The 27,556-nt window shown below is 39.8% G+C and overlaps 1 protein-coding gene across 1 annotated transcript in view; it reads right to left on the bottom strand.

Moving 5' to 3' along the window:
* Positions 1 to 27,556, bottom strand: part of NELL2 (neural EGFL like 2) — a 381,815-nt gene that overhangs the window by 282,681 nt on the left and 71,578 nt on the right. Inside the window, exons 4-5 of the mRNA XM_007179220.3 lie at positions 1,609 to 1,782; positions 1,426 to 1,522 (exon numbers count right to left, since the gene is read on the bottom strand). Of these exons, the coding sequence (XP_007179282.2) occupies positions 1,426 to 1,522; positions 1,609 to 1,782 (271 nt within the window). The remainder of the gene's footprint in view (positions 1 to 1,425; positions 1,523 to 1,608; positions 1,783 to 27,556) is intronic.

The raw sequence follows: 27,556 nt of genomic DNA, 5'->3' as shown, positions 1-27,556 counted from the left end.
TACATATTTAATCTGATTAATAGCATGGTACAAAAACAGTGTCAGTGTAAATGATAAATATTTAAGTATATTATGTGGCAATTGCTGGATCTGCTGTTTGCTTGGGGCTTGGATCAGGGAAGCAACTTGTATACAACAAAATCCTATCACTTGGTAGCAGCAACATGAAAGCAAAGCTACCATGTAGAGTTCTATAGGTTGTGCACTGCCCAAATCTAGTGAGCACCATTTACAGTCTACAGTAAAAATTATGGCCCCTAGAATAGTACACATAACAGACGTGTGAGAAGGTTTCTGACACCACATCTGGGCTCCATGGGGAAGAGTGCCATGATTAAACAGAGGAGAGACTTGGCACCTATAGCACAAACTTGCTATCCCTTATGTGGGAAAAGAGCACTGATTTTTCAGGACTCACAAGCATGGGATCAATTCCCCATGACTGGCTTTGGATAAGTTGTTTAACCTCTCTGAACAGGTTTATGCATATGTAAAAGAGATTTTAAAAAAATAAAAAAGGCCCTGCACCAAGGCTAGCAAGACTAGGATTTGATGAAATAACATATTCAAAGCACTTGGTTTCCAGGTGGCAGTTTAAGTAAGTTTTAAAAATACCTTTCCGGGAATACAAACCTTTCTTTGAACACAATTTTAAAGTTACAGGTACGTACTCTAGCTAGAAATCCATGTGTTAGACACATCACCTATCATTCTTTCATTTAACAACCATCTGTCGATCCTCTTCTGTATGACAGGCGGTGTCAGAGTCATTGGGGGGAAAATGATTACACTATGGGCTTGTAGTCAAGCAATTTTCTGGACTTTATTTCCTCAACCTTAAAATACTGAAAGTTAAATGGTATGTCTTTTAGATCCTGTGATGCAGTTCCATGGAGTGTGTCTCTAAATAGACAATAAGAAAACGATATAAATTATAACTGCTTTCTAGCTTTGATGGATTTGTGCATATATATGTATTCCTTTCTCACTTTCAGAAGTACAAAGAGACCATGAATAATGAATATTGAAAAGTTTTAATCCTCTATTATTAACACCCCTATAAAAGTATCATCAAAGGTTATATTTCAAAGATAGAGAGTTTATTTGTATATTAACAGTTTAGATTTTTATCACTTTGAGTGCCTGATTCCAAGAAGATGTTAACTGCCCTGATTGAGCCTTGTGATTGTCTCTGTTATGTCTAAAGTTCAAACTCATTCAGGAAAAAAAGAGAAAATAGTGCTGACCGGCTAAATTAAACACCAGTGTAAAAAAAAAACTAAAACAGAAATAGACACAAATAGAAAAAAACTATACACATCAAATTATTTTGCTTTACACCACAAAAAGCAAAACGTACTTTTCCGAATTCATTAAAAAGCATTTATATTTACACTTTACACTCAGAGTTTAGTCAGAAGATACCTTAAAATATCCGTGTGCATTATTTCTCTGTCCCAGCCAAAATGATGTGCCCACAGGCAAGTCTGTGGAAGGCTTTTCCACGACTCTTTCATATATTCTGCAAAGAAGCATCAGGTAAGTAATGTGCATTAACCATCGTTTCTTAGAATCTTCCATTACCTGAACTGAGAACATTTCACTTACTTATTGCAGTCGACGTGTAAAATCAAGTGGGAGGCACTGATGGCTAAGGAGAGCTTGTGCCACTTATCATCAGCCAAAATGTAAGGAAACACTTCTGTGTGAGGATGGTGGCTGCCGGAGTGGTAGTGCAGTCTGACTTCATTCCGATGGCCGCTGCTTTCCAGTTCCAGGTACCTGCACAGAGAAGAAGAATCACACAAGGCCCATTGAAAATAAAGCTCAAAAATCATGTACATGACCTCTGTCTCCAGAAAGATGGAATAGACATACTTTTCCTATTCCTCCCAGTAAGTACAACTAAACAGTATATTATAAAACAAACAATAAGAAGAGTCTGAAAGATGGAGAAAATTTTAAAAAATACAAGGGCACTCAGGGCCCGAGTAACAACAGAATGGTGAGTGAAGGGGGTTTTCTTTTTGCCTCATATATGCCAGTCTTGGAGCTGGAGAAGCCAGCAACCTGGAAATATCAATGGATGCAGACAAAACAATTCCCCTCAGAAGCCTGCTCACTCCAGCTAAAGTACCAAAAAAGGAGAAGCCCAGAAAGGCAAAAACTTTTAGAGAACAACCACTCTATTCCAGCCAAGCACCACAGGAAAAACTGTGATTCCATCCCCAAACATGTCAGCAAAGGCTAAGTGGGGAGTCTAGATTTCCACTCTCTTGAGGCAGAAATCAGGTACCCAACACCTCTGCCAGGGTGGTGCCAGCAAAGGCCAACTAGAGAGCCACGAATTGTAACCCTGTCAGCCAGTAATGAGATGAACCATGGCATCAGTGGAGACCATGTTCCATCCCTAGTAACAAAGCACGCTGCCTTCTCAGAGGAGGCCTAGTGGACAGTCAGAACTTTCACCATCACCCTGCAGTAATGACACCATCCCTACCAGAGTGTCTGGTAGAGACCGTGTGGGCAGTTGGAACTTCCACCCCCTCACCCAGAAATAATAAAAGTTCTCACTTAATTGTCAACTGAAGGCCTAGTAGGGAACATGGATTTCTAGTTCCACCTGGAAATAACAAGATGACACCCCCTCATCCTCTGCCAGTGCATTGTCAGAGAAAGTCACATAAAATATGGAGTTTAAATGAGATCCAAGACTTAGAACATCATACAAATATAGCCATGTTTCAAACCAAGTCTCAAAACATTATACAAAAATATCCAAGTTTCAATCAAAAATCAAACACCATACCAAGAATCAGAAAGATCTCAGGAGTGTGGGGAATGCTTTAAAAGAAGAGGATAGACATTCCTTCCCACAGATACAGTAGAAATACATCTACACGTGGAACTGCTCCTACAGAACACCCACTGAACGCTGGCAGAAAACGTCCGACCTCCAAAAAGGCAAGAAACTCCCCCCGTACTTGGGTAGGGCAAAAGAAAAAAGAAATAACAGAGACAAAAGAATAGGGACGGCACCTGCACCAGTGGGAGGGAGCCGTGAAGTAGGAAAGGTTTCCACGCACTAGGAAGCCCCTTCGCGGGCAGAGACTGCGGGTGGCGGAGGGGGGAAGCTTCGGAGCCACGGAGGAGAGCGCAGCCACAGAGGTGCGGAGGGCAAAGCGGAGAGGTTCCCGCACAGAGGCTCGGCGCCGAGCAGCACTCACCAGCCCGAGAGGCTTCTCTGCTCACCCGCCGGGGCGGGCGGGGCTGGGAGCTGAGGCTCGGGCTTCGGTCGGATCGCAGGGAGAGGACTGGGGCTGGCGGCGTGAACACAGCCTGAAGGGGTTGGCGCACCACAGCTACCCGGGAGGGAGTCCGGGAAAAAGTCTGCAGCTGCCGAAGAGGCAAGAGACTTTTTCTTGCCTCTTTGTGTCGCGGCGGGCAAGGAGAGGGGATTCAGAGCGCCGCCTAAACGAACTCCAGAGAAGGGCGCGAGCCGCGGCTATCAGCGCGGATCCCACAGCAACAGGGGCGCAGAGGGAAAATCGGAGAGACTCCCGCACAGAGGCTCGGCGCCGAGCGGCGCTCACCAGCCCGAGAGGCTTGTCTGCTCACCCGCCGGGGCGGGCGGGGCTGGGAGCTGAGGCTCGGGCTTCGGTCGGATCGCAGGGAGAGGACTGGGGCTGGCGGCGTGAACACAGCCTGAAGGGGTTGGCGCACCACAGCTAGCCGGGAGGGAGACCGGGAAAAGGTCTGCAGCTGCCGAAGAGGCAAGAGACTTTTTCTTCCCTCTTTGTTTCGCTGCGCGCAAGGAGAGGGGATTCAGAGCGCCGCCTAAACGAACTCCAGAGAAGGGCGCGAGCCGCGGCGATCAGCGCGGACCCCAGAGACGGGCGTGAGACGCTGGGGCTGCTGCCGCCGCCTCCAAAAAGCCTGTGTGTGAGCACAGGTCACTCTCCACACCTCCCCTCCCGGGAGCCTGTGCAGCCCGCCACTGCCAGGGTCCCAGGATCCGGGGACAACATCCCCGGGAGAACGCACTGCGCGCCTCGAGCTGGTGCAACGTCACGCCGGCCTCGGCCGCCGCAGGCTCGCCCCGCCTCCTCCGTACCGCTCCCTCCCCGCGGCCTGGGTGAGCCAGAGCCCCCGAAGCAGCTGCTCCTTTAACCCCGTCCTGTCTGGGCGGGGAACAGACGCCCTCAGGCGACCTACACGCAGAGGCGGGTCCAAATCCAAAGCTGAACCCCAGGAGCTGTGCGAACAGGGAAGAGAAGGGGAAATCTCTCCCAGCAGCCTCGGAAGCAGCGGATTAAAGCTCCACAAACAACTTGATGTGCCTGCATCTGCTGAATACCTGAATAGACAACGAATCATCCCAAATTCAGGAGGTGGACTTTGGGAGCAGGAGATATTAATTTTTCCCCTTTCCCTTTTTTTTGTGAGTGTATATGTATATGCTTCTGGGTGAGATTTTGTCTGTATAACTTTGCTTTACAATAGCTTTATTTTACTTCACTATATTATAGCCTCTTTCTTTCTTTCTTTCTATTTTTTCTCCCTTTTACTCTGAGCCGTGTGGACGAAAGGCTCTTGGTGCTCCAGCCAGGCATCAGGGCCGTGCCTCTGAGGTGGGAGAGCCAACTTCAGAACACTGGTCCACAAGAGACCTCCCAGCTCCACGTAATACCAAACGGCAAAAATCTCCCAGAGATCTCCATCTCAACATCAAGACCCAGCTTCACTCAACGACCAGCAAGCTACAGTGCTGGACACCCTATGCCAAACAACTAGCTAGACAGGAACACAACCCCATCCATTAGCAGAGAGGCTGCCTAAAATCAAAATAAGGCCACAGACACCCCAAAATACACCACCAGACGTGGACGTGCCCACCAGAAAGACAAGATCTAGCCTCATCCACCAGAACTCAGGCACTAGTTCCCTCCACCAGGAAGCCTACACAACCCACTGAACCAACCTTAGCCACTGGGGACAGATACCAAAAACAACGGGAACTACGAACCTGCAGCCTGTGAAAAGGAGACCCCAAACACAGTAAGATAGGCAAAATGAGACGACAGAAAAACACACAGCAGATGAAGGAGCAGGCTCAAAACACACTGGACTTAACAAATGAAGAGGAAATAGGTAGTCTACCTGAAAAAGAATTCAGAATAATGATAGTAAGGATGATCCAAAATCTTGGAAATAGAATAGACAAAATGCAAGAAACATTTAACAAGGATGTAGAAGAACTAAAGAGGAACCAAGCAATGATGAAAAACACAATAAATGAAATTAAAAATACTCTAGATGGGATCAATAGTAGAATAACTGAGGCAGAAGAAAGGATAAGTGACCTGGAAGATAAAATGGTGGAAATAACTACTACAGAGCAGGATAAAGAAAAAAGAATGAAAAGAACTGAGGACAGTCTCAGGGACCTCTGGGACCACATTAAACGTGCCAACATTCGAATTATAGGGGTACCAGAAGAAGAAGAGAAAAAGAAAGGGACTGAGAAAATTTTTGAAGAGATTATAGTTGAAAACTTCCCTAATATGGGAAAGGAAATAGTTAATCAAGTCCTGGAAGCACAGAGAGTCCCATACAGGATAAACCCAAGGAGGAACACGCCAAGACACATATTAATCAAACTGTCAAAAATTAAATATAAGGAAAACATATTAAAGGCAGCAAGGGAAAAAAAACAAATAACACACAAGGGAATCCCCATAAGGTTAACATCTGATCTCTCAGCAGAAACTCTGCAAGCCAGAAGGGAGTGGCAGGATATACTTAAAGTCATGAAGGAGAAAAACCTACAACCAAGATTACTCTACCCAGCAAGGATCTCATTCAGATTCGATGGAGAAATTAAAACCTTTACAGACAAGCAAAAGCTGAGAGAGTTCAGCACCACCAAACCAGCTTTACAACAAATGCTAAAGGAAATTCTCTAGGCAAGAAACACAAGAGAAGGAAAACACCTACAATAACAAACCCAATACATTTAAGAAAATGGGAATAGGAACATACATATCGATAATTACCTTGAATGTAAATGGATTAAATGCTCCCACCAAAAGACACAGGCTGGCTGAATGGATACAAAAACAAGACCCATACATATGCTGTCTACAAGAGACCCACTTCAGACCTAGGGACACATACAGACTGAAAGTGAGGGGATGGAAAAAGATATTCCATGCAAATGGAAATCAAAAGAAAGCTGGAGTAGCAATTCTCATATCAGACAAAATAGACTTTAAAATAAAGACTATTACAAGAGACAAAGAAGGACACTATATAATGATCAAGGGATCGATCCAAGAGGAAGGTATAACAATTGTAAATATTTATGCACCCAACATAGGAGCACCTCAATACATAAGGCAAATACTAACAGCCATAAAAGGGGAAATTGACAGCAACACAATCATAGTAGGGGACTTTAACACCCCACTTTCACCAAAGGACAGATCATCCAAAATGAAAATAAATAAGGAAACACAAGCTTTAAATGATACATTAAACAATATGGACTTAATTGATATTTATAGGACATTCCACCCAAAAACAACAGAATACACATTTTTCTCAAGTGCTCATGGAACATTCTCCAGGATAGATCATATCTTGGGTCACAAATCAAGCCTTGGTAAATTTAAGAAAATTGAAATCGTATCAAGTATCTTTTCTGACCACAACGCTATGAGACTAGATATCAATTACAGGAAAAGATCTGTAAAAAATACAAACACATGGAGGCTACACAATACATTACTTAATAACGAAGTGATTACTGAAGAAATCAAAGGGGAAATCAAAAAATACCTAGAAACAAATGACAATGGAGACACAACGACCCAAAACCTATGGGACACAGCAAAAGCAGTGCTAAGAGGGAAGTTTATAGCAATACAAGCCTACCTCAAGAAACAGGCAACATCTCGAATAAACAACCTAACCTTGCACCTAAAGCAATTAGAGAAAGAAGAACAAAAAAACCCCAAAGCCAGCAGAAGGAAAGAAATTATAAAGATCAGGTCAGAAATAAATGAAAAAGAAATGAAGGAAACAATAGCAAAAATCAATGAAACTAAAAGCTGGTTCTTTGAGAAGATAAACAAAATTGATAAACCATTAGCCAGACTCATCAAGAGAAAAAGGGAGAAGACTCAGATCAATAGAATTAGAAATGAAAAAGGAGAAGTAACCACTGACACTGCAGAAATACAAAAGATCATGAGAGATTACTACAAGCAACTATATGCCAATAAAATGGACAACCTGGAAGAAATGGACAGATTCTTAGAAATGCACAAACTGCCGAGACTGAACCAGGAAGAAATAGAAAATATGAACAGACCAATCACAAGCACTGAAATTGAAACTGTGATTAAAAACCTTCCAACAAACAAAAGCCCAGGACCAGATGGCTTCACAGGCGAATTCTATCAAACATTTAGAGAAGAGCTAACACCTATCCTTCTCAAACTCTTCCAAAATATTGCAGAGGGAGGAACACTCCCAAACTCATTCTACGAGGCCACCATCACCCTGATACCAAAACCAGACAAAGATGTCACAAAGAAAGAAAACTACAGGCCAATATCACTGATGAACATAGATGCAAAAATCCTCAACAAAATACTAGCAAACAGAATCCAACAGCACATTAAAAGGATCATACACCATGATCAAGTGGGGTTTATCCCAGGAATGCAAGGATTCTTCAATATACGCAAATCAATCAATGTGATACACCATATTAACAAATTGAAGGAGAAAAACCATATGATCATCTCAATAGATGCAGAGAAAGCTTTTGACAAAATTCAACACCCATTTATGATAAAAGCCCTGCAGAAAGTAGGCATAGAGGGAACTTTCCTCAACATAATAAAGGCCATATATGACAAACCCACAGCCAACATTGTCCTCAATGGTGAAAAACTGAAACCATTTCCACTAAGATCAGGAACAAGACAAGGTTGCCCACTCTCACCACTATTATTCAACACAGTTTTGGAAGTGTTAGCCACAGCAATCAGAGAAGACAAAGAAATAAAAGGAATCCAAATCGGAAAAGAAGAAGTAAAGCTGTCACTATTTGCAGATGACATGGTACTATACATAGAGAATCCTAAAGATGCTACCAGAAAACTCCTAGAGCTAATCAATGAATTTGGTAAAGTAGCAGGATACAAAATTAATGCACAGAAATCTCTTGCATTTCTATACACTAATGACGAAAAATCTGAAAGTGAAATTAAGAAAACACTCCCATTTACCATTGCAACAAAAAGAATAAAATATCTAGGAATAAACCTACCTAAGGAGACAAAAGACCTGTATGCAGAAAATTATAAGACACTGATGAAAGAAATTAAAGATGATACAAATAGATGGAGAGATATACCATGTTCCTGGATTGGAAGAATCAACATTGTAAAAATGTCTCTACTACCCAAAGCAATCTACAGATTCAATGCAATCCCTATCAAACTACCACTGGCATTTTTCACAGAACTAGAACAAAAAATTTCACAATTTGTATGGAAACACAAAAGACCCCGAATAGCCAAAGCAATCTTGAGAACGAAAAATGGAGCTGGGGGAATCAGGCTCCCTGACTTCAGACTATATTACAAAGCTTCAGTAATCAAGACAGTTTGGTATTGGCACAAAAACAGAAATATAGATCAATGGAACAGGATAGAAAGCCCAGAGATAAACCCACACACATATGGTCAACTTATCTTTGATAAAGGAGGCAAGTATATACAGTGGAGAAAAGACAGCCTCTTCAATAAGTGGTGCTGGGAAAATTGGACAGGAACATGTAAAAGTATGAAATTAGAACACTCCCTGACACCATGCACAAAAATAAACTCAAAATGGATTAAAGACCTAAGTGTAAGGGCAGACACTATCAAACTCTTAGAGGAAAACATAGGCAGAACACTCTATGACATACATCACAGCAAGATTCTTTTTGACCCAGCTCCCAGAGAAATGGAAATAAGAACACAAATAAACAAATGGGACCTAATGAAACTTAAAAGCTTTTGCACAGCAAAGGAAACCATAAACAAGACCAAAAGACAACCCTCAGAATGGGAGAAAATATTTGCAAATGAAGCAACTGACAAAGGATTAATCTCCAAGATTTACAAGCAGCTCATGCAGCTCAATAACAAAAAAACGAACAACCCAATCCAAAAATGGGCAGAAGATCTAAATAGACATTTCTCCAAAGAAGATATACAGATGGCCTACAGACACATGAAAGAATGCTCAACATCATTAATCATTAGAGAAATGCACATCAAAACTACAATGAGATATCATCTCACACCGGTCAGAATGGCCATCATCAAAAAATCTAGAAACAGGGCTTCCCTGGTGGCGCAGTGGTTGAGAATCTGCCTGCTAATGCAGGGGACACGGGTTCAAGCCCTGGTCTGGGAAGATCCCACATGCCGCAGAGCAACCAGGCCCGTGAGCCATAATTACTGAGCCTGCGCGTCTGGAGCCTGTGCTCCGCAACAGGAGGGGCCGCGATGGTGAGAGGCCCGCGCACCGCGATGAAGAGTGGCCCCCACTTGCCGCAACTGGGGAAGGCCCTGGCACAGAAACGAGGACCCAACACAGCCATAAATAATAAAAAAAAAAAAAAAAAAATCTAGAAACAATAAATGCTGGAGAGGGTGTGGAGGAAAGGGAACACTCTTGCACTGTTGGTGGGAATGTAAATTGATACAGCCACTATGGAGAACAGTATGGAGGTTCCTTAAAAAACTACAAATATAACTACCATACGACCCAGCAATCCCACTACTGGGCATATACCCTGAGAAAACCATAGGTCAAAAAGAGTCATGTACCAAAATGTTCATTGCAGCTCTATTTACAATAGCCAGGACATGGAAGCAACCTCAATGTCCATCGACAGATGAATGGATAAAGAAGATGTGGCACATATATACAATGGAATATTACTCAGCCATAAAAAGAAATGAAATGGAGGTATTTGTAATGAGGTGGATGGAGTTAGAGTCTGTCATACAGAGTGAAGTAAGTCAGAAAGAGAAAAACAAATACAGTATGCTAACACATATATATGGAATCTAAGGGAAAAAAAAAAAAAGGCCATGAAGAACCTAGTGGCAAGACGGGAATAAAGACACAGACCTACTAGAGAATGGACTTGAGGATATGGGGAGGGGGTGGGGTGAGATGTGACAGGGTAAGAGAGTGTCATGGACATATATACACTACCAAATGTAAAATAGCTAGCTAGTGGGAAGCAGCCGCATAGCACAGGGAGATCAGCTCGGTGCTTTGTGACCACCTAGAGGGGTGGGATGGGGAGGGTGGGAGGGAGGGAGATGCAAGAGGGAAGAGAAATGGGAACATATTGTATATGTATAACTGATTCACTTTGTAATAAAGCAGATGCTAACACACTATTGTAAGTCAATTATACTTCAATAAAGATGTTTGAAGAAAAAAAAAAGAAAGAAAGATCTCAAATATAATGAAAAAAGACAATCAATAGATATCAACATCACAAGATGACAGAGATGTGAAAATTACCTGACAAAGATTCTAAAGAAGCATTGATTAAAATGAGCAATTACAAACATATTTGAACACACTTGAAACAAATGAAAAAAAGTTAGAGGCTGAGATGGTTCAAGATGGTGGAGTACAAGGATGTGCTCTCCCTCTTGCAAGAGCACTGGAATCACAACTAACTGCTAAACAATCATCAACAGGAAGACACTGGAACTCACCAAAAAAGATACCCCACATCCAAAGACAAAGGAGAAGCCACAGTGAGATGGTAGGAGGGGCGCTATCACAATAAAATCAAAATCCATAACAGCCAGACGGGTGACTCACAAACTGGAGAACACTTATACCACAGAAGTGCACCCACTGGAGTGAAGGTTCTGAGCCCCATGTCAGGCTTCCCAACCTGGGGGTCCAGCAACGGGAGGAGAAACTCCGAGAGAATCAGACTTTGAAGGATAACAGGATTTGATGGCAGGACTTCAACAGGACTGGAGGAAACAAAGACTCCACTCTTGGAGGGCACACACAAAGTAGTGTGCACATCAGGACCCAGGGTAAGAAGCAGTGACCCCACAGGAGACTGGACCAGACCTACCTGCTAGTGTTGGAGGGTCTCCTGCAGAGGCGGGGGTGGCGCTGTCCCACCGTGAGGACAAGGACACTGGCAGCAGAAGTTCTGGGAAGTACTCCTTGGCGTGAGCCCTCCCAGAATCTGCCATTACCCCCACCAAAGATCCCGGGTAGGCTCCAGTGTTGGGTGGCCTCAGGCCAAACAACCAACAGGGAGGGAACCCAGCCCCACCCATCAGCACACATGTGGATTAAAGTTTTACTGAACTATGCCACCAGACCAATACCCAGCTCTACCTACCACCAGTCCCTCCCATCAGGAAGCTTGCACAAGCCTCTTAGATAGTCTCATCCACCAGAGGGCAGACAGCAGAATCAAGAAGGACTACAATCCTACACCCTGTAGAACAAAAACCACATTCACAGAAAGATAGACAAGATGAAAAGGCAGATGGCTATATACCAGATGAAGGAACAAGATAAAACCACAGGAAAACAACTAAATGAAGTGGAGATAGGCAACCTTCCAGAAAAAGAATTCAGAATAATGATAGTGAAGATGATCCAGGACCTCGGAATAAGAATGGAGGCAAAGATCGAGAAGATGCAAGAACTGTTTGACAAAGACCTAGAAGAATTAAAGAACAAACAAACAGAGATGAACAATACAGTAACTGAAATGAAAAACACACTAGAAGGAATCAATAGCAGAATAACTGAGGCAGAAGAACAGATAAGTGACCTGGAAGACAGAATGGTGGAATTCACTGCTGTGGAACTGAATAAAGAAAAAGGAATGAAAAGAAATGAAGACAGCCTAAGAGACCCCTGGGACACCATTAAATGCAACAACATTCACATTACAGGGGTCCCAGGAGAGAAGGGAGAGAGAAAGGACCAGAGAAAATATTTGAAGAGATTATAGTCAAAAACTTCCCTAACATGGGAAAGGAAATAGTCACCCAAGTCCAGGAAACACAGAGAGTCCCAGGCAGGATAAACCCAAGGAGAAACACACTGAGACACAGAGTAATCAAACTGACAAAAATTAAAGAAAAATAAAAATTATTCACAGCAACAAGGGAAAATGACAAATATCATACTAGAGAATGCCCATAAGGTTAACAGCTGATTTCTCAGCAGAAGCTCTACAAGCCACAAGGGAGTGGCATGATGTATTTAAAGTGATGAAAGGGAAAAACGTACAACCAACATTACTCTACCCAGCAAGTATCTCATTCAGTGTTGATGGAGAAAATAAAAGCTTTACAGACAAGCAAAAGCTAAGAGAATTCAGCACCAACAGAACAGCTTTACAACAAATGCTAAAGCAACTTCTCTAAGTGAGAAACACAAGAGAAGAAAAGGACCTACAAAAACAAACCCATAACAATTAAGAAAATGGTAATAGGAATATACATATCGATAGTTACCTTAAACGTTAATGGATTAAATGCTCCAACCAGAAGACACAGGCTCGCTGAATGGATACAAAAACAAGACCCACATATATGCTGTCTACAACAGACCCACTTCAGACCTAGGGACACATACAGACTGAAAGTGATGAGATGGAAAAAGATATTCCATACAAATACAAATCAAAATAAAGCTGGAGAAGCAGTACTCATAACAGATAAAGTAGACTTTAAAATAAAGAATGTTACAAGAGACAAGGGAGGACACTACATAATGTCAAAAAGAAGATATAACAATTGTAAATATATATACACCCAACATAGGAGCATCTCAATACGTAAGGCAACTGCTAACAGCTATAAAAGAGGAAGTCGAAAGTAACACAATAATAGTGGGGGACTTTAACACCTCACTTACACCAATGGACAGATCATCCAAACAGAAAATTAATAAGGAAACACAAGCTTTAAATGACACAATAGACCAGATAGATTTAACTGATATTTATAGGACATTCTATCCAAAAACAGCAGATTACACTTTCTTCTCAAGTGCACATGGAACATTCTCCAGGATAGATCACATCTTGTGTCACAAATCAAGCCTTAGTAAATTTAAGAAGATTGAAATCATATCAAGCATCTTTTCTGACCACAATGCTATTAGATTAGAAATCAATTACAGGCAAAAAAATGTAAAAAAAACAAACACATGGAGGTTATTTTATACGTTACTAAATAACCAAGAGATCACTGAAGAAATCAGAGAAGAAATCAAAAAATACCTAGAGACAAATGACAATGAACACAAGACAATCCAAAACCTATGGTATGCAGCAAAAGCAGTTCTAAGAGGGAAGTTTATAGCACTACAAGCCTACCTGAAGAAACAAGAAAAATCTCAAATAAACAATCTAATCTTACACCTAAAGGAACTAGAGAAAGAAGAACAAACAAAACCCAAAGTTAGTAGAAGGAAAGAAATCATAAAGATCAGAGCAGAAATAAATGAAATAGAAACAAAGAAAACAATGGCAAAGATCAATAAAACTAAAAGTTGGTTCTTTGAGAAGATAAACAAAATTGATAAACCATTAGCCAGACTCATCAAGAAAAAGAGAGAGAGGACTCAAATCAATAAAATTAGAAATGAAAAGGAGAAGTTACAACAGACACCACAGAAATACAAAGCATCCTAAGAGACTACTACAAGCAACTCTATGCCAATAAAATGGAAAACCTGGAAGAAAGGGACAAATTCTTAGAAACGTATAACCTTCCAAGACTGAACCAGCAAGAAATAGAAAATATGAACAGACCAATCACAAGTAATGAAATGGAAACTGTGATTAAAAATCTTCCAACAAACAAAAGTCCAGGACCAGATGGCTTCACAAGTGAATTCTATCAAACATTTAGAGAAGACCTAACACCCATCCTTCTCAAACTCTTCCAAAAAATTGCAGAGTAAGGAACACTCCCAAACTCATTCTATGAGGCCACCATCACCCTGATACCAAAACCAGACAAAGATATTACAAAAAAAAAGAAAATTACAGACCAATATCACTGATGAATATAGATGCAAAAATCCTCAACAAAATACTAGCAGACAGAATCCAACAACACATTAAAAGGATCATACACCACGATCAAGTGGGATTTATCCCAGGGATGCAAGGATTCTTCAATATACGCAAATCAATTAATGTGATACACCATATTAACAAATTGAAGAATAAAAACCATATGATCATCTCAATAGATGGAGAAAAAGCTTTTGACAAAATTCAATGCCCATTGACGATAAAAACTCTCTAGAAAGTGGGCATAGAGTGAACCTACCTGAATATACTAAAGGCCGTATATGACAAACCCACAGCAAACATCATTCTCAATGGTGAAAAACTGAAAACAGTTCCTCTAAGATCAGGAACAATACAGGACGTCTACTCTCGCCACTATTATTCAACATAATTTTGGAAGCCCTAGCCATGGCAATCAGAGATGAAAAAGAAATAAATGGAATACAAATTGGAAAAGAAGAAGTAAAACTGTCACTGTTTGCAGATGACATGATACTATACATAGAGAATCCTAAACATGCCACCAGAAAAGTACTAGAGCTAATCAATGAATTTGGTAAAGTTGCAGGATACAAAATTAATGCACAGTAATCTCTTGCTTTCCTATACACTAACAACAAAAGATCAGAAAGAGAAATTAAGGAAACACTCCCAATTACCATTGCAACAAACAGAATAAAATACCCAGGAATAAACCTACCTAGGGAGACAAAAGACCTGTATGCAGAAAACTATAAGACACTGATGAAAGAAATCAAAGATGACACAAACAGATGAAGAGATATACCATGTTCTTGGTTTGGAAGAATCAATATTGTGACGATGACTATATTACACAAAGCAATATACAAATTCAATGCAATCCCTATCAAATTACCAATGGCATTTTTTACAGAACTAGAACAAAAAGTCTTAAAATTTGTATGGAAACACAAAGGACCCCGAATAGCCAAAGCAGTCTTGAGGGAAAAAAAGGGAATCAGACCCCCTGACTTCAGACTATACTACAAAGCTACAGTAGTCAAGACAATATGATACTGGCACAAAAACAGAAATATAGATCAATGGAACAGGATAGAAAGCCCAGAGATAAACCCACACACCTATGGTCAACTAATCTATGACAAAGGAGGCAAGGATATACAATGGAGAAAAGACAGTCTCTTCAATAAGTGGTGCTGGGAAAACTGGACAGCTACATGGAAAAGAATGAAATTAGAACACTCCCTAACACCATACACAAAAATAAACTCAAAATGGATTAGAGACCTAAATGCAATACCGGACACTATAAAACTCTTAGAGGAAAACATAGGAAGAACACTCTTTGACATAAATCACAGCAAGATCTTTCTTGATCCACCTCCTAGAGTAATGGAAATAAAAACAAAAATAAACAAATGGGACCTAATGAAACTTAAAACATTTTGCACAGCAAAGGAAACCATAAGATGAAAGGACAACCCTCAGAATGGGAGAAAATATTTGCAAACAAATAAACGGACAAAGGATTAATCTCCAAAATATATAAACAGCTCATGCAGCTCAATATTAAAAGAACAAACAACCCAATCCGAGAATGGGCAGAAGACCTAAATAGACATTTCTCCAAAGAAGACATACAGATGGCCAAAAAGCACATGAAAATCTGCTCAACATTACTAATTATTAGAGAAATGCAAATCAATACTACAATGAGGTATCACCTCACACCAGTCAGAATGGGCATCATCAGAAAATCTACAAGCAACAAATGCTGGAGAGGGTGTGGAGAAAAGGGAACCCTCTTGCACTCTTGGTGGGAAGGTAAATTGATACAGCCACTATGAAGAACAGTATGGAGGTTCCTTAAAAAACTAAAAATAGAATTACCATATGATCCAGCAATCCCACTGCTGGGCATATACCCAGAGAAAACCATAATTCAAAAAGACACATGCACCCCAATGTTCACTGCAGCACTATTTACAATAACCAGGTCATGGAAGCAACCTAAATGCCCACTGACAGACCAATGGATAAAGAAGTCGTGGTACATATATATAATGGAATATTACTCAGCCATAAAAAGGAACAATATTGGGTCATTTGTAGAGACGTGGGTGGATCTAGAGACTGTCATACAGAGTGAAGTAAGTCAGAAAGAGAAAAACAAATACTGTATATTAATGCATATATGTGGAACCTAGAGAAATGGTACAGATGAACTGGTTTGCAGGGCAGAAATAGAGACACAGATGTAGAGAACAAACGTATGGACACCAAGGGGAGAAAGTGGCTGGGGGGGTGGTGGTGTGATGAATTGGGAGATTGGGATTGACATATATACACTAATATGTATAAAATGGTTAACTAATAAGAACTTGCTGTATAAAAAAATAAATAAAATTAAATTAAAAAATTAAATAAAAAGTTAGAAAGCCTCAGCAAAGAAATAGAAGGACCAAATAAATAAAGAAGAACCAAATGGAAATTTTAAAACTGAAAAATACAATAACTGAAATAAAAAGCTCAACAGCAAAATGGAGGGGACCAAAAAAGAGTCAGTTAACTAGAAGACAGAACAAAAGTTATCCAATCTGAACAGTAGAGACAAAACAGACTGAAAAAAAATGAACAGTCTCAGAGCCCTGGGAGATTATAACAAAAGTTCTAACATTTTTATAATCAGAGCCCATAAAAGAGGAGAAAGAGGGTGAACTAAAAAAGTACTTGAAGAAATAATGGCTGTAAGCTCCCCAAATCTGGTCAGAGACATAAACTCACAGATTCAAGAATCTGTGCAAACCCCAAACAAGATAAACTCAAAGAAATACTGATCATAATGAAACTTCTGAAAACTAAGAATAAAGAAAAAATATTGAAAGCAGTGAGAAAAAAAATTGACACATTATGTATAGGAAAAAACAATTAGAATGGTAGTGAATTCCCCAGAAGAAACAATGAAAGCCAGAAGGAAGTGGAAAAATATTTTTGATGTGACAAAAGAAAAAGCTATCAGGCCAGAATCCTATACCCAGCGAAAATATCCTTCAGAGATGAAGAAATCAAGGCATTCTCAAATTAAGAAAAACAAGGATAATTTGAACTAAGTTTTAAACTTAGATATGTTATGTTTAAAGTACCTAATGAGCATTCAAGAGGACATGTAGGGAGGTCAGCTAGATCTACCAGTCTGAGATGGAGAGAGGTCCATTATGGAAATAGGACTTGGGAGTCATAGACATAGAGATTGTATTGAAAGCCATGAAGGCATAGGGATTACCCAGGGAATTATTATAGATGAAATGACACATTAACATTTTGAGGAGGAACTAGCAAATGAAACCAAAAGCCAATGAGAGTAGAGGAGAAAAAAGTGATAGTGGTGTCACTGTCACTAAAAAAAAATCTGATAAAATACCAACTATCCACTCATAGGGGAATTATACATCCATATTCTGGAACACTATGCCACTCTCTGAAAGCATGAGGTTCTGACTTGAAATAATGCCATAGTTAATTATCAATATTAAACTAAAAAAAGCTCTATAGAATCCCATTTAGTTTGAGAAAACTGTGTGTGTGTGTGTGTGTGTGTGTGTGTGTGTGTGTTTAGAGAAAAAAAGATCAAGAAGGATATATGCCAAAATGTTAACAGTCATTACCTCAGGGGAGTACAATTTGGGGGAAAGGATGCAAGAACCTTCTCAAATATTCTTATAACCTTGAATTTTCTCCATTAATTATGTATTACTTCTTTAATATAATACATACGTACACACATATATAGTAAAATTCTATTTTAAGATAAAAAATAAACTAAGTAATCCAGAATATAAATCATGTGTAAACTTATTAAGCATAAATAAAACACCAACTTGTTTGGTCTTTGATCCAGAAGATACTAATCAGAGAGTCCCTTCTATCTTATTATTTGATAACAAGTATTCATTATTTAATCAACTAGTGAGTTCTATAATGATAGAGAGATATTTGCATTTAAAAAAAATAACATCAGCAAACACATCACCCCATTGCTATATACCTTCAGTTCTTTTACCACATGGAGGCAAGCACCCTATCACTGCTGTCGGTCTGGTCTCTTCCTCTAGATATTACTGTCACCTGTATTGAATTCCTAAATTTGAGGCACCAGAATTATCCTTAATAGCACGGAGGCTGACACTATGCTCCACAAACAAGAACAACCCGTCAGTAGTTAAATATTTTACCAAAAATTACATTTTTATCAGCATCATTCACTCAGTTTTTTTAAGTGAAATAGATATATAATACACAAAAAACATCTCGTGAAAAGAAAAATAAATAATGATGTAAAACACTTAGAAGTGTGCCTGGCACATGGTGAGTATTCAATAAATATTATTCATTTCCAGAACTCCACCTGTCCCCCATTGGGTGGCATCTAAGTGGGAGGTGGCCTCCCCTCGCCTCTCCTCCCACCCCAAGGCTCAGCAGATCAGTGTGGTTAAACACCCAAGCCTTAAAGCCTGACCTCCGCTTCACATCCTGGTAGCTCTCCTGGTAGCAGTAAGCTACTTCGTCTCTCTGTGCCTCATCTGGTTACCCAACTATAAAACAAAGATACAAATTGCACTTGCCTCAAAGGGCTTCCGTGAGGATTGGAATGAGTTAATATAAGAAAGCACTCAGAACACTGTTGGGCACGACCAAAACACCTTAGATATTTTTTTCATTTCAAAAAGAAAAGGTCAAATCCTTGGTCTTCCTCCCCGTGGTACAGCCAGGGACAGGTCCATGACACATCTTAGCAATCTGACACTCTTCCCTGGGACTGGGTATCTGGATGAAGCACAGCAAGGAAGAGAGGGAGGAGGGACCCCTACATTGCAATAGGGCAGCAGCAACCCAGCCAGCTATATTAAGGTCACTCTGCATCTTGCTTCCTGTTCGCTGACCTGCCAGGGCACTTTTGATTATTGCCTCCTCCAAATTCTGGTGCCTCAGCCTCCCATCACCTCCCAGTACTGTAAGCTGCCCTGCCTGTCCACCACCCCCAAAGTCACCTTACAAAGAAGAACCCTAATTAATACATTACAATTGTGACCATGGGGAAAATATATAATTGGAATAAAATGTATCAACATTTTTAAAAGCAACTGAGTGATAGAACTATGTATGAAGTTTAACCTTCTTTGTATTGTCCTTTATTTTCCCTTTTATGTTTAATGAGCATTTACTACCTTAAATTGAAATCACATTTTAAATCCCAAGAAGATAATTTGTCACACTTCAACATATCATGTCTCCCTGATTTGTTATTCATAATCTTGAGAAGTAACTAAAATCAGAAATGAAGTTCACCCTTTATAATAATTTATGCCCTTGTTAATCAAATATCCTTTGCAATGGCAGAAATATAAACTAAGACTAGGCTTTGGAGAAATAGGCAACAGTGGCAGGACATCATTCATTTTAACAACCTCCTTCATAACTCAAGATCAAAGGATAAAAATAAGGTCATGTCTCATCCGACAAAAAGGTTGCACACAACATGAAATGAGAATTTTTCTGCCGCCTTAAATTAAACCTAAATAGAAAAATGATCAGATCATCTCAGAACATTAAGCTACAACCCAGTTGTAAATCAGTCACTTGAGGAAAAGCCACAGGCACTTCTAGTGCCAACTATATCATTAGTGTGGTTCATGGATGGTACAACTGCAAAGGAGTTATGTGCACAGGCTTTGGAATTGAAAACCAGCTCTGCCTCTCACTACCATCTATGACCTGACCTCTCACTGCCTCAGTTTCCTCATCTATAAAATAAGGATTCAATGGGATAAGCCATATAAAGCCTGGCATCTGAAACATAGGAAGCACTCAATAAATGGTAACTATTTTAATTATTTGTCAATAGTCCCAATTAGTCATCATTTATAAAGTTCAGCTTTTTATAGCCAATTCTGTGAATAACAAACAATTTGAACACATTTTTTTGAAATTATTTTGAGACAAAATTCTCATAACATAAAACTTACTGTTTTAAAGCATACAACTCAGTGTGCTGAATACATTTTTAATTGAAATAATGCAGAAACCAGGAGGCATAACTTGTAGATAAAAACAGAAGATTAATCCACTCTCACAGAAACTAAATGGACAGCACTGGTATTATGGGGGCTCTAGTGTAACCAGTAAAATATGAAACATGAAGTCCAGTGGTAGGGCCAAATTTACCGTAAGTTAGGCTGCTGCGTTCACTTATTAGAAAGAAAATGGTTGCTTCACCTCGCCTCTTCCAATGATTCCCTCAAGTATTGAGGGAGATGGGAGAGTGGGGAGTAAAAGGTGTACTTTTTGGCATTCTTTATTAGAATCATATTGATTCTATTTTTATTAGTTTTTAACAGTATTTGGTCATCAGCAAGGCAGTATAATGCAGCAATTTAAAAGACCTCAGAGTCTTAATCCTGTCTCCATAGTTCACAACTGGACAAGTTAAAAATCTTCTCCAAGCCTCAGTTTCCTTCCCTATCAAATAAGGGTAATAAGAGTTGTGAACTTATATGGTTGTTTTGTAAATGAAATAAGTTATAAGGACTTACTTTACACAGTTCCTGATAAAGAGTAAGCACTCCATACACATCATGATTATGATTTATATTTCCTATGACATATTTATGCATGTTATTTAAACATCAGCAAATTTTTAGGGCTGATTTTAACTTAAACATGAATATCAGACAGAAAGTAATTTAGTGAGAATCTACCCAAATAATGATGTTTGCATCTCATCTATGATATTCCCATCAAATGGTCATCCAGTTTGTTTGAATTCATCTGGCAACCAATAATTCATGACTTCCTAAGGCCAATCATTTCATTTTTATAAAACAAAGACCTTGCTTATATTAAAACATAAAGGGAAGATGGTTTTTTAAACTATGATTTATTTGTTCATTTATTCCAGCAAATATTTACTATGGGAACTGAGAATATGGCAATGAATAAGGCCAAACAACGGTGAAGCTTGGAGATCCTCAATAGTAAACACATTATTAATTGAAAAATAAGTTTAGCCATTTCAAAACTAATAATAACACTACTATAAAAATCTTGCTGCAAGAAGAGGAATGTAGCTAGATTAGTGAGGGTAACAAAGCTGCTTCATGAATAATATAGCTAGGAAGCAAATTTATATCACCAAAGGGAAAGAGCAGTAGCAAATGGAATTGTTTCATGATTGAAGCCCTGACATCATACATGACGGCTTGAATAACAATCTCTCCATCTTATTACCCCACATAACTGAGTTTACAATAAAATAAAAGGGAAAGTGGCCATTCATGAAATGGAGGTAATTTATTAATAGCATGACAAAAAAATCTAAGAAACAACACTTTGAGCTATGATCCTGGAGGGGAGGAAAATTTAGTGGCATCATGAGTACTTTTTAAATATCACTTTGAGGGGCTTCCCTGGTGGCGCAGTGGTTGAGAATCTGCCTGCCAATGCAGGGCACAAGGGTTCGAGCCCTGGTCTGGGAAGATCCCACATGCCGCGGAGCAACTACGCCCGTGAGCCACAACTACTGAGCCTGCGCGTCTGGAGCCTGTGCTCCGCAACAAGAGAGGCCGCAATAATGAAAGGCCCACGCACCGCGATGAAGAGTGGCCCCCACTTGCCGCAACTAGAGAAAGCCCTCGCACAGAAACGAAGACCCAACACAGCCATAAATAAATAAATAAATAAATAAATAATCGTATAACTTAAAAAAAAAATTATTAAAAAAAAAAATATCACTTTGAGAACAGTCTTATACAAGGATGGAGAAAGAACAGATATGATAAAGCACTGGTAATAAGTGGGTACTCACTCCACAGCACAGGGTATGCACGAAAGTCGAGTTGAAATGTTGTTGGATAAAGGGTAGTACCTACTGAATGTTATGCCCTCTCATAACCTCCATTCACTTAGTTGTGACGGAGACCAAGCAGGTGGAAATTAGTGAAAGACTGAAGAGAAAGGGTTCAAAGAAGAGGCAGACTCAAAGAAGATGAGTCTTCCCTACTTTATCAAGAATGAACCCAGGAACACACTGTTGTAAGGTTGAGGAAGATCAACTAGGGAATACGGATTGCTGTGATGATCTGAAAATGCACATAATGCGAGTTCGTAGAAAATCTGGCTTACAGATTTGACAAGGGGTTCACAGATCCCATGAGGTCCATCCATGGACTCCAAGCTAAGCATTCCTGCCTTGTGGGAAGACCAAGCAGAATATGGCTACTTGTGAAAGATTTGACAACTTGGTTTTATATATGTATACAATTTTTCTGATATAAAATAATTGGTTATAATAATACAAAAATTCAGAAAATACACAAAACATGAAGAAGATAAGTAAGATTACTAATGGTCCTGCTGGCAAGAGATGATCAATATAATATTTTTGCATGTATCCTTTGCAGTCTTTTTCACTTAACCATACACTGTGAATATCTTTCCAAGTCAATAAAAGTAAAGTCACATCCTTTTTAATGGAAGCATGGTATTTCATAGTATAGCTGTGTCATGATCTAGTTAATATCCAATTTCTTATTACTGTTTCTGATTTTTCTTTTTTTTTTTTTTGGCCATGCCATGTGGCTTGCGGGATTTCAGTTCCCTGATCAGGGATCGATCCCAGGCCACGGCAGTGAAAGCACTGAGTCTTAACCACTGGACCGCCAGGGAATTCCCCAGTTTTTCATTCTTAATAAAAATATTTCAATACATGTTTCTTTGTGTACCTGCACAATTTCCTTCTTGGAATAAATTATAACTAAATTGCTGATTCAAATGGCATACACATTTCAAAGGAATTTGTTATATTCATTCACTACTCACTCATTTATTCATTCAACAAATATTTTCTGAATGTCTATTTGTCCTAGGCTCTGTTCTAGGTTCTGGGGATACAGAAGAGAACCAAAGAGATAAAAATACCAGTTCTCCTTGAATTTATATTAAAATAAAGTAAATTAATAAAATATATCAAATAAACAGGTTACATGGTGATAAAATCTATGAAGAAAATTAAAGTGGGGAAGGAGGCTAAGGAGTATGGTAAGAAGATATCTAAAACAGGATGTTCAGAGAAAGCCTATTGAAGAAGTGACATGTAGTGAAACCCTGAAGAAGAGCAATGACCCTGAGGCAGAAGCCTGCCTGGCAAATTCAAGGAATATCACTGAAGCCTGTGTGGCTAGAGTGGAATGAGGAAGGGAGGAATAGGAGGAAAATTAGGTCAAAAAGGCATCAGAAAGCAGAAAGGCAGACCACTTAGGGGCTAAGGGTCTAAAAAATAACTTTGGCTGCTGTAGGTAGAAAGCCATGGGAGGGTTTTTTGAACAGAGTTTTAATATAATCATTTTGGCTGCAGTGTTGGAAATAAACTGTATGAAGGGTGGGAGATTACAAGGGCTAAATCAAGGAGATGAGTTTGAACATTATTGCTAGAGGTACCTTGGACCAGGGAAGGTGGTGAAAAGGGTGAAAAGATTTTCTTAGGATTAAATGTGCAGTGTGAGAGAAATCAAGAAACACTTCAGGGTTTTTAGCCTGAACAACTAGAAGAATGCAGTTACCATTTACTGAGATGGGGAACACTGAATGAAGAGCAAGATTAAGGAAGAGGACGATGAGTTTGACTTCTGACATGCACAGTTTGATATTCCAACTTATGCAAGTGAAGATGCAGGTGAGCTGTTGGATATACAAGTCTGGAGTCCAAGAGCAAAGGTCAAGATAAGAGAAAAAATTAATAATCCATTGTTTCATAGAGATGGGATTTAAAGCCCTTAGACAGTATGAGATCACTTAGGAATTAAGTGAACATGGGGAAGAAGTCTGGGCATCAAGCCTTAGAACAGTCCTACATCCAGATGTCAGGGGTGTGAGGAGGAAGGAGCCAGGAAACCGAGGAATAAAACCAGAAAAGTGGGAACTCAAGAAAAGAGTTTGGAAGGATGGAATAATCAAAGTCCAATACGATGAGGACTCTGAATTGGAGAATGGACTTTGCAAGATGGACATCAGTGGTAACCGTTACAAATATATTTTCAGTGAAGCAGAGAGTAGGGTCCAATAAAGAGTGAGAGGAGGGGAACTGGAGACAACCAAAGGGGAACAGAGGAACAGCAGTTGAATAGGTAAGGTCAATAGAGGGTTTTACATTTGGCTTGCTTTTCAGACTATAAATATTATAGCATATTTATATGTTTATGGAAATATCCGCTAGAGAACGTACAAAGTAATAGTGCAAAACAAGAAGTGAATTCTTGAAGCAATGCCCTGAGAGGAAATGCAATTTAATACGCAGTTTGGAGTGCTGGCCTTTGTTAGGGTTAGGACACTAAACGTAGAAAGAAGGATAATTGTAATTAAAATCATCCCACAAACATTACTCCAGTCTCAGATGACTAGATCAGTGAATTCTTTTGAATACTTTAAGGAGAAAGTAACAGCAATCTTTCACAAATTCTTCCAGATTACCAAAAAGGGAACACATCCTAACATATTCTATGAGGCAAAAAACTGACAAAGACATTACAAGAAAGGGAAACTACAAGCCAATTTATTTCATAAGAATAGACATAAAAGGCCTGAACAAACATTAGCAAATATAATCTAGTAATACAAAATAAGAATAATACATCATAACTAAGTGGGACTTATATCAGAAATTTAAGGTTGGTTTAACATTTTAGAAATCAATCAAAGTAATTCACTACATATTAACAAAATAAAGGGAGGAGGAACAAAGATGGCGGAGTAGAAGGATGTGCGCTCACTCCCTCTTGCGAGAACACCAGAATCACAACTAGCTGCTGGACAATCATCTAAAGGAAGACACTGTAACTCATCAAAAAAGATACCCCACAACCAAAGACAAAGGAGAAGCCACAGTGAGATGGTAGGAGGGGCGCAATAACAGTAAAATCAAATCCCGTAACTGGTGGGTGGGTGACTCACAGGCTGGAGAACATTTATACCACAGAAGTCCATCCACTGGTTCTCAGCCCCACGTCAGGCATCCAAATCTGGGGGTCTGGCAAGAGGAGGAGGAATTCCTAGAGAATCAGACTTTGAAGTCTAGTGGGAATTGATTGCAGGACTTTAACAGGAGTGGGGGAAACAGAGACTCCACTCTTGGAGGGCACACACAAAGTAGTGTGCGCATCAGGACCCAGGGGAAGGAGCAGTGACCCCACAGGAGACTGAACCAGACCTACCTGCTAGTGTTGGAGGGTGTCCTGCAGAGGCAGGGGGTGGCTGTGGCTCACTGTGGGGACAAGGACACTGGCAGCAGAAGTTCTGGGAAGTACTCCTTGGAGTGAGTCCTCGGAGACTCTGACATTAGCCCCAGCAAAGAGCCCAGGTAGGCTCCTGTGTTGGGTTGCCTCAGGCCAAACAACGAACAGGGAGGGAACCCAGCCCCACCCATCAGCAGTCAGGTGGATTAAAGTTTTACTGAGCTCTGCTCACCAGAGCAACAGTCAGCTCTACCCACCACCAGAGCCTCCCATCAAGCCTCTTAGATAGCCTCATCCAGCAGAGAGCAGACAGCAGAAGCAAGAAGAACTACAATCCTGCAGCCTGTGGAACAAAAACCACACTCACAGAAAGATAGACAAGATGAAAAGGCAGAGGGCTATATACCAGATGAAGGAACAAGATAAAACCCCAGAAAAACAACTAAATGAAGTGGAGATAGGCAACCTTCCAGAAAAAGAATTCAGAGTAATGATAGTGAAGATGATCCAGGACCTCGGAAAAAGAATGGAGGCAAAGATCAAGAAGATACAAGGAATGTTTAACAAAGACCTAGAAGAATTAAAGAACAAACAAACAGAGATAAACAATACAATAACTGAAATGAAAACTACACTAGAAGGAATCAATAGCAGAATAACTGAGGCAGAAGAATGGATAAGTGACCTGGAAAACAGAATGGTGGAATTCACTGCTGCAGAACAGAATAAAGAAAAAAGGAAGAAAAGAAATGAAGACAGCCTAAGAGACCTCTGGGACAACATAAACGCAACAACATTCGCATTATAGGGGTTCCAGAAGGAGAAGAGAGAGAGAAAGGACCCGAGAAAATACTTGAAGGGATTATAATCGAAAACTTCCCTAACATGGGAAAGGAAATAGCCACCCAAGTCCAGAAAGCACAGCGAGCCCCATACAGGATAAACCCAAGGAAAAACACGCTGAGACACATAGTAATCAAATTGGCAACAATTAAAGAGAAAGGAAAATTATTGAAAGCAGCAAGGGAAAAACGACAAATAACATGCAAGGGAACTCCCATAAGGTTAACAGCTGATTTCTCAGCAGAAACTCTACAAGCCAGAAGGGAGTGGCATGATATACTAAAAGTGATGAAAGGGAAGAACCTACAACCAAGATTACTCTAGCCAGCAAGGATCTCATTCAGATTCGATGGAGAAATCAAAAGCTTTACAGGCAAGCAAAAGTTAAGAGAATTCAGCACCACCAAACGAGCTCTACAACAAAGGCTAAAGGAACTTCTCTAAGTGGGAAACACAAGAGAAGAAAAGGACCTACAAAAACAAACGCAAAACAATTAAGAAAATGGTCACAGGAACATACATATAGATAATTACCTTAAACGTGAATGGATTAAATGCTCCAACCAAAAGACACAGGCTCGCTGAATGGATACAAAAACAAAACCTATATATATGCTGTCTACAAGAGACCCACTTCAGACCTAGGGACACATACAGACTGAAAGTGAGGGGATGGAAAAAGATATTCCATGCAAATGGAAATCTAAAGAAAGCCGGAGTAGCTATACTCATATCAGATAAAATAGACTTTAAAATAAAGAAGGTTACAAGAGACAAGGAAGGACACTACATAATGATCAAGGGATCAATCCAAGAAGAAGATATAGCAATTATAAATACATATGCACCCAACATAGGAGCACTTCAATACATAAGGCAACTGCTAACAGCTACAAAAGAGGAAGTCGACAGTAACATATTCATTGTGGGGGACTTTAACACCTCACTTGCACCAATGGACAGATCATCCAAAATGAAAATAAATAAGGAAACAGAAGCTTTAAATGACACAATAAACCAGATAGATTTAACTGATATTTATTGGACATTCCATCCAAAAACAGCAGATTACACTTTCTTCTCAAGTGCACACGGAACATTCTCCAGAATATATCACATCTTGTGTCACAAATCAAGCCTCAGTAAATTGAAGAAAACTGAAATCTTATCAAGCATCTTTTCTGACCACAATGCTATTAGTTTAGAAACGAATTACAGGGAAAAAAACGTAAAAAACACAAACACATGGAGGCTAAACAATATGTTACTAAATACCCAAGTGATC

This window comes from Balaenoptera acutorostrata, chromosome 11 (assembly GCF_949987535.1).
Source record: "Balaenoptera acutorostrata chromosome 11, mBalAcu1.1, whole genome shotgun sequence".
Lineage (NCBI taxonomy): Eukaryota > Metazoa > Chordata > Mammalia > Artiodactyla > Balaenopteridae > Balaenoptera > Balaenoptera acutorostrata.
Note: the sequence above shows the minus strand (reverse complement) of the source record. Positions and strands in the feature narration are given on the sequence as shown.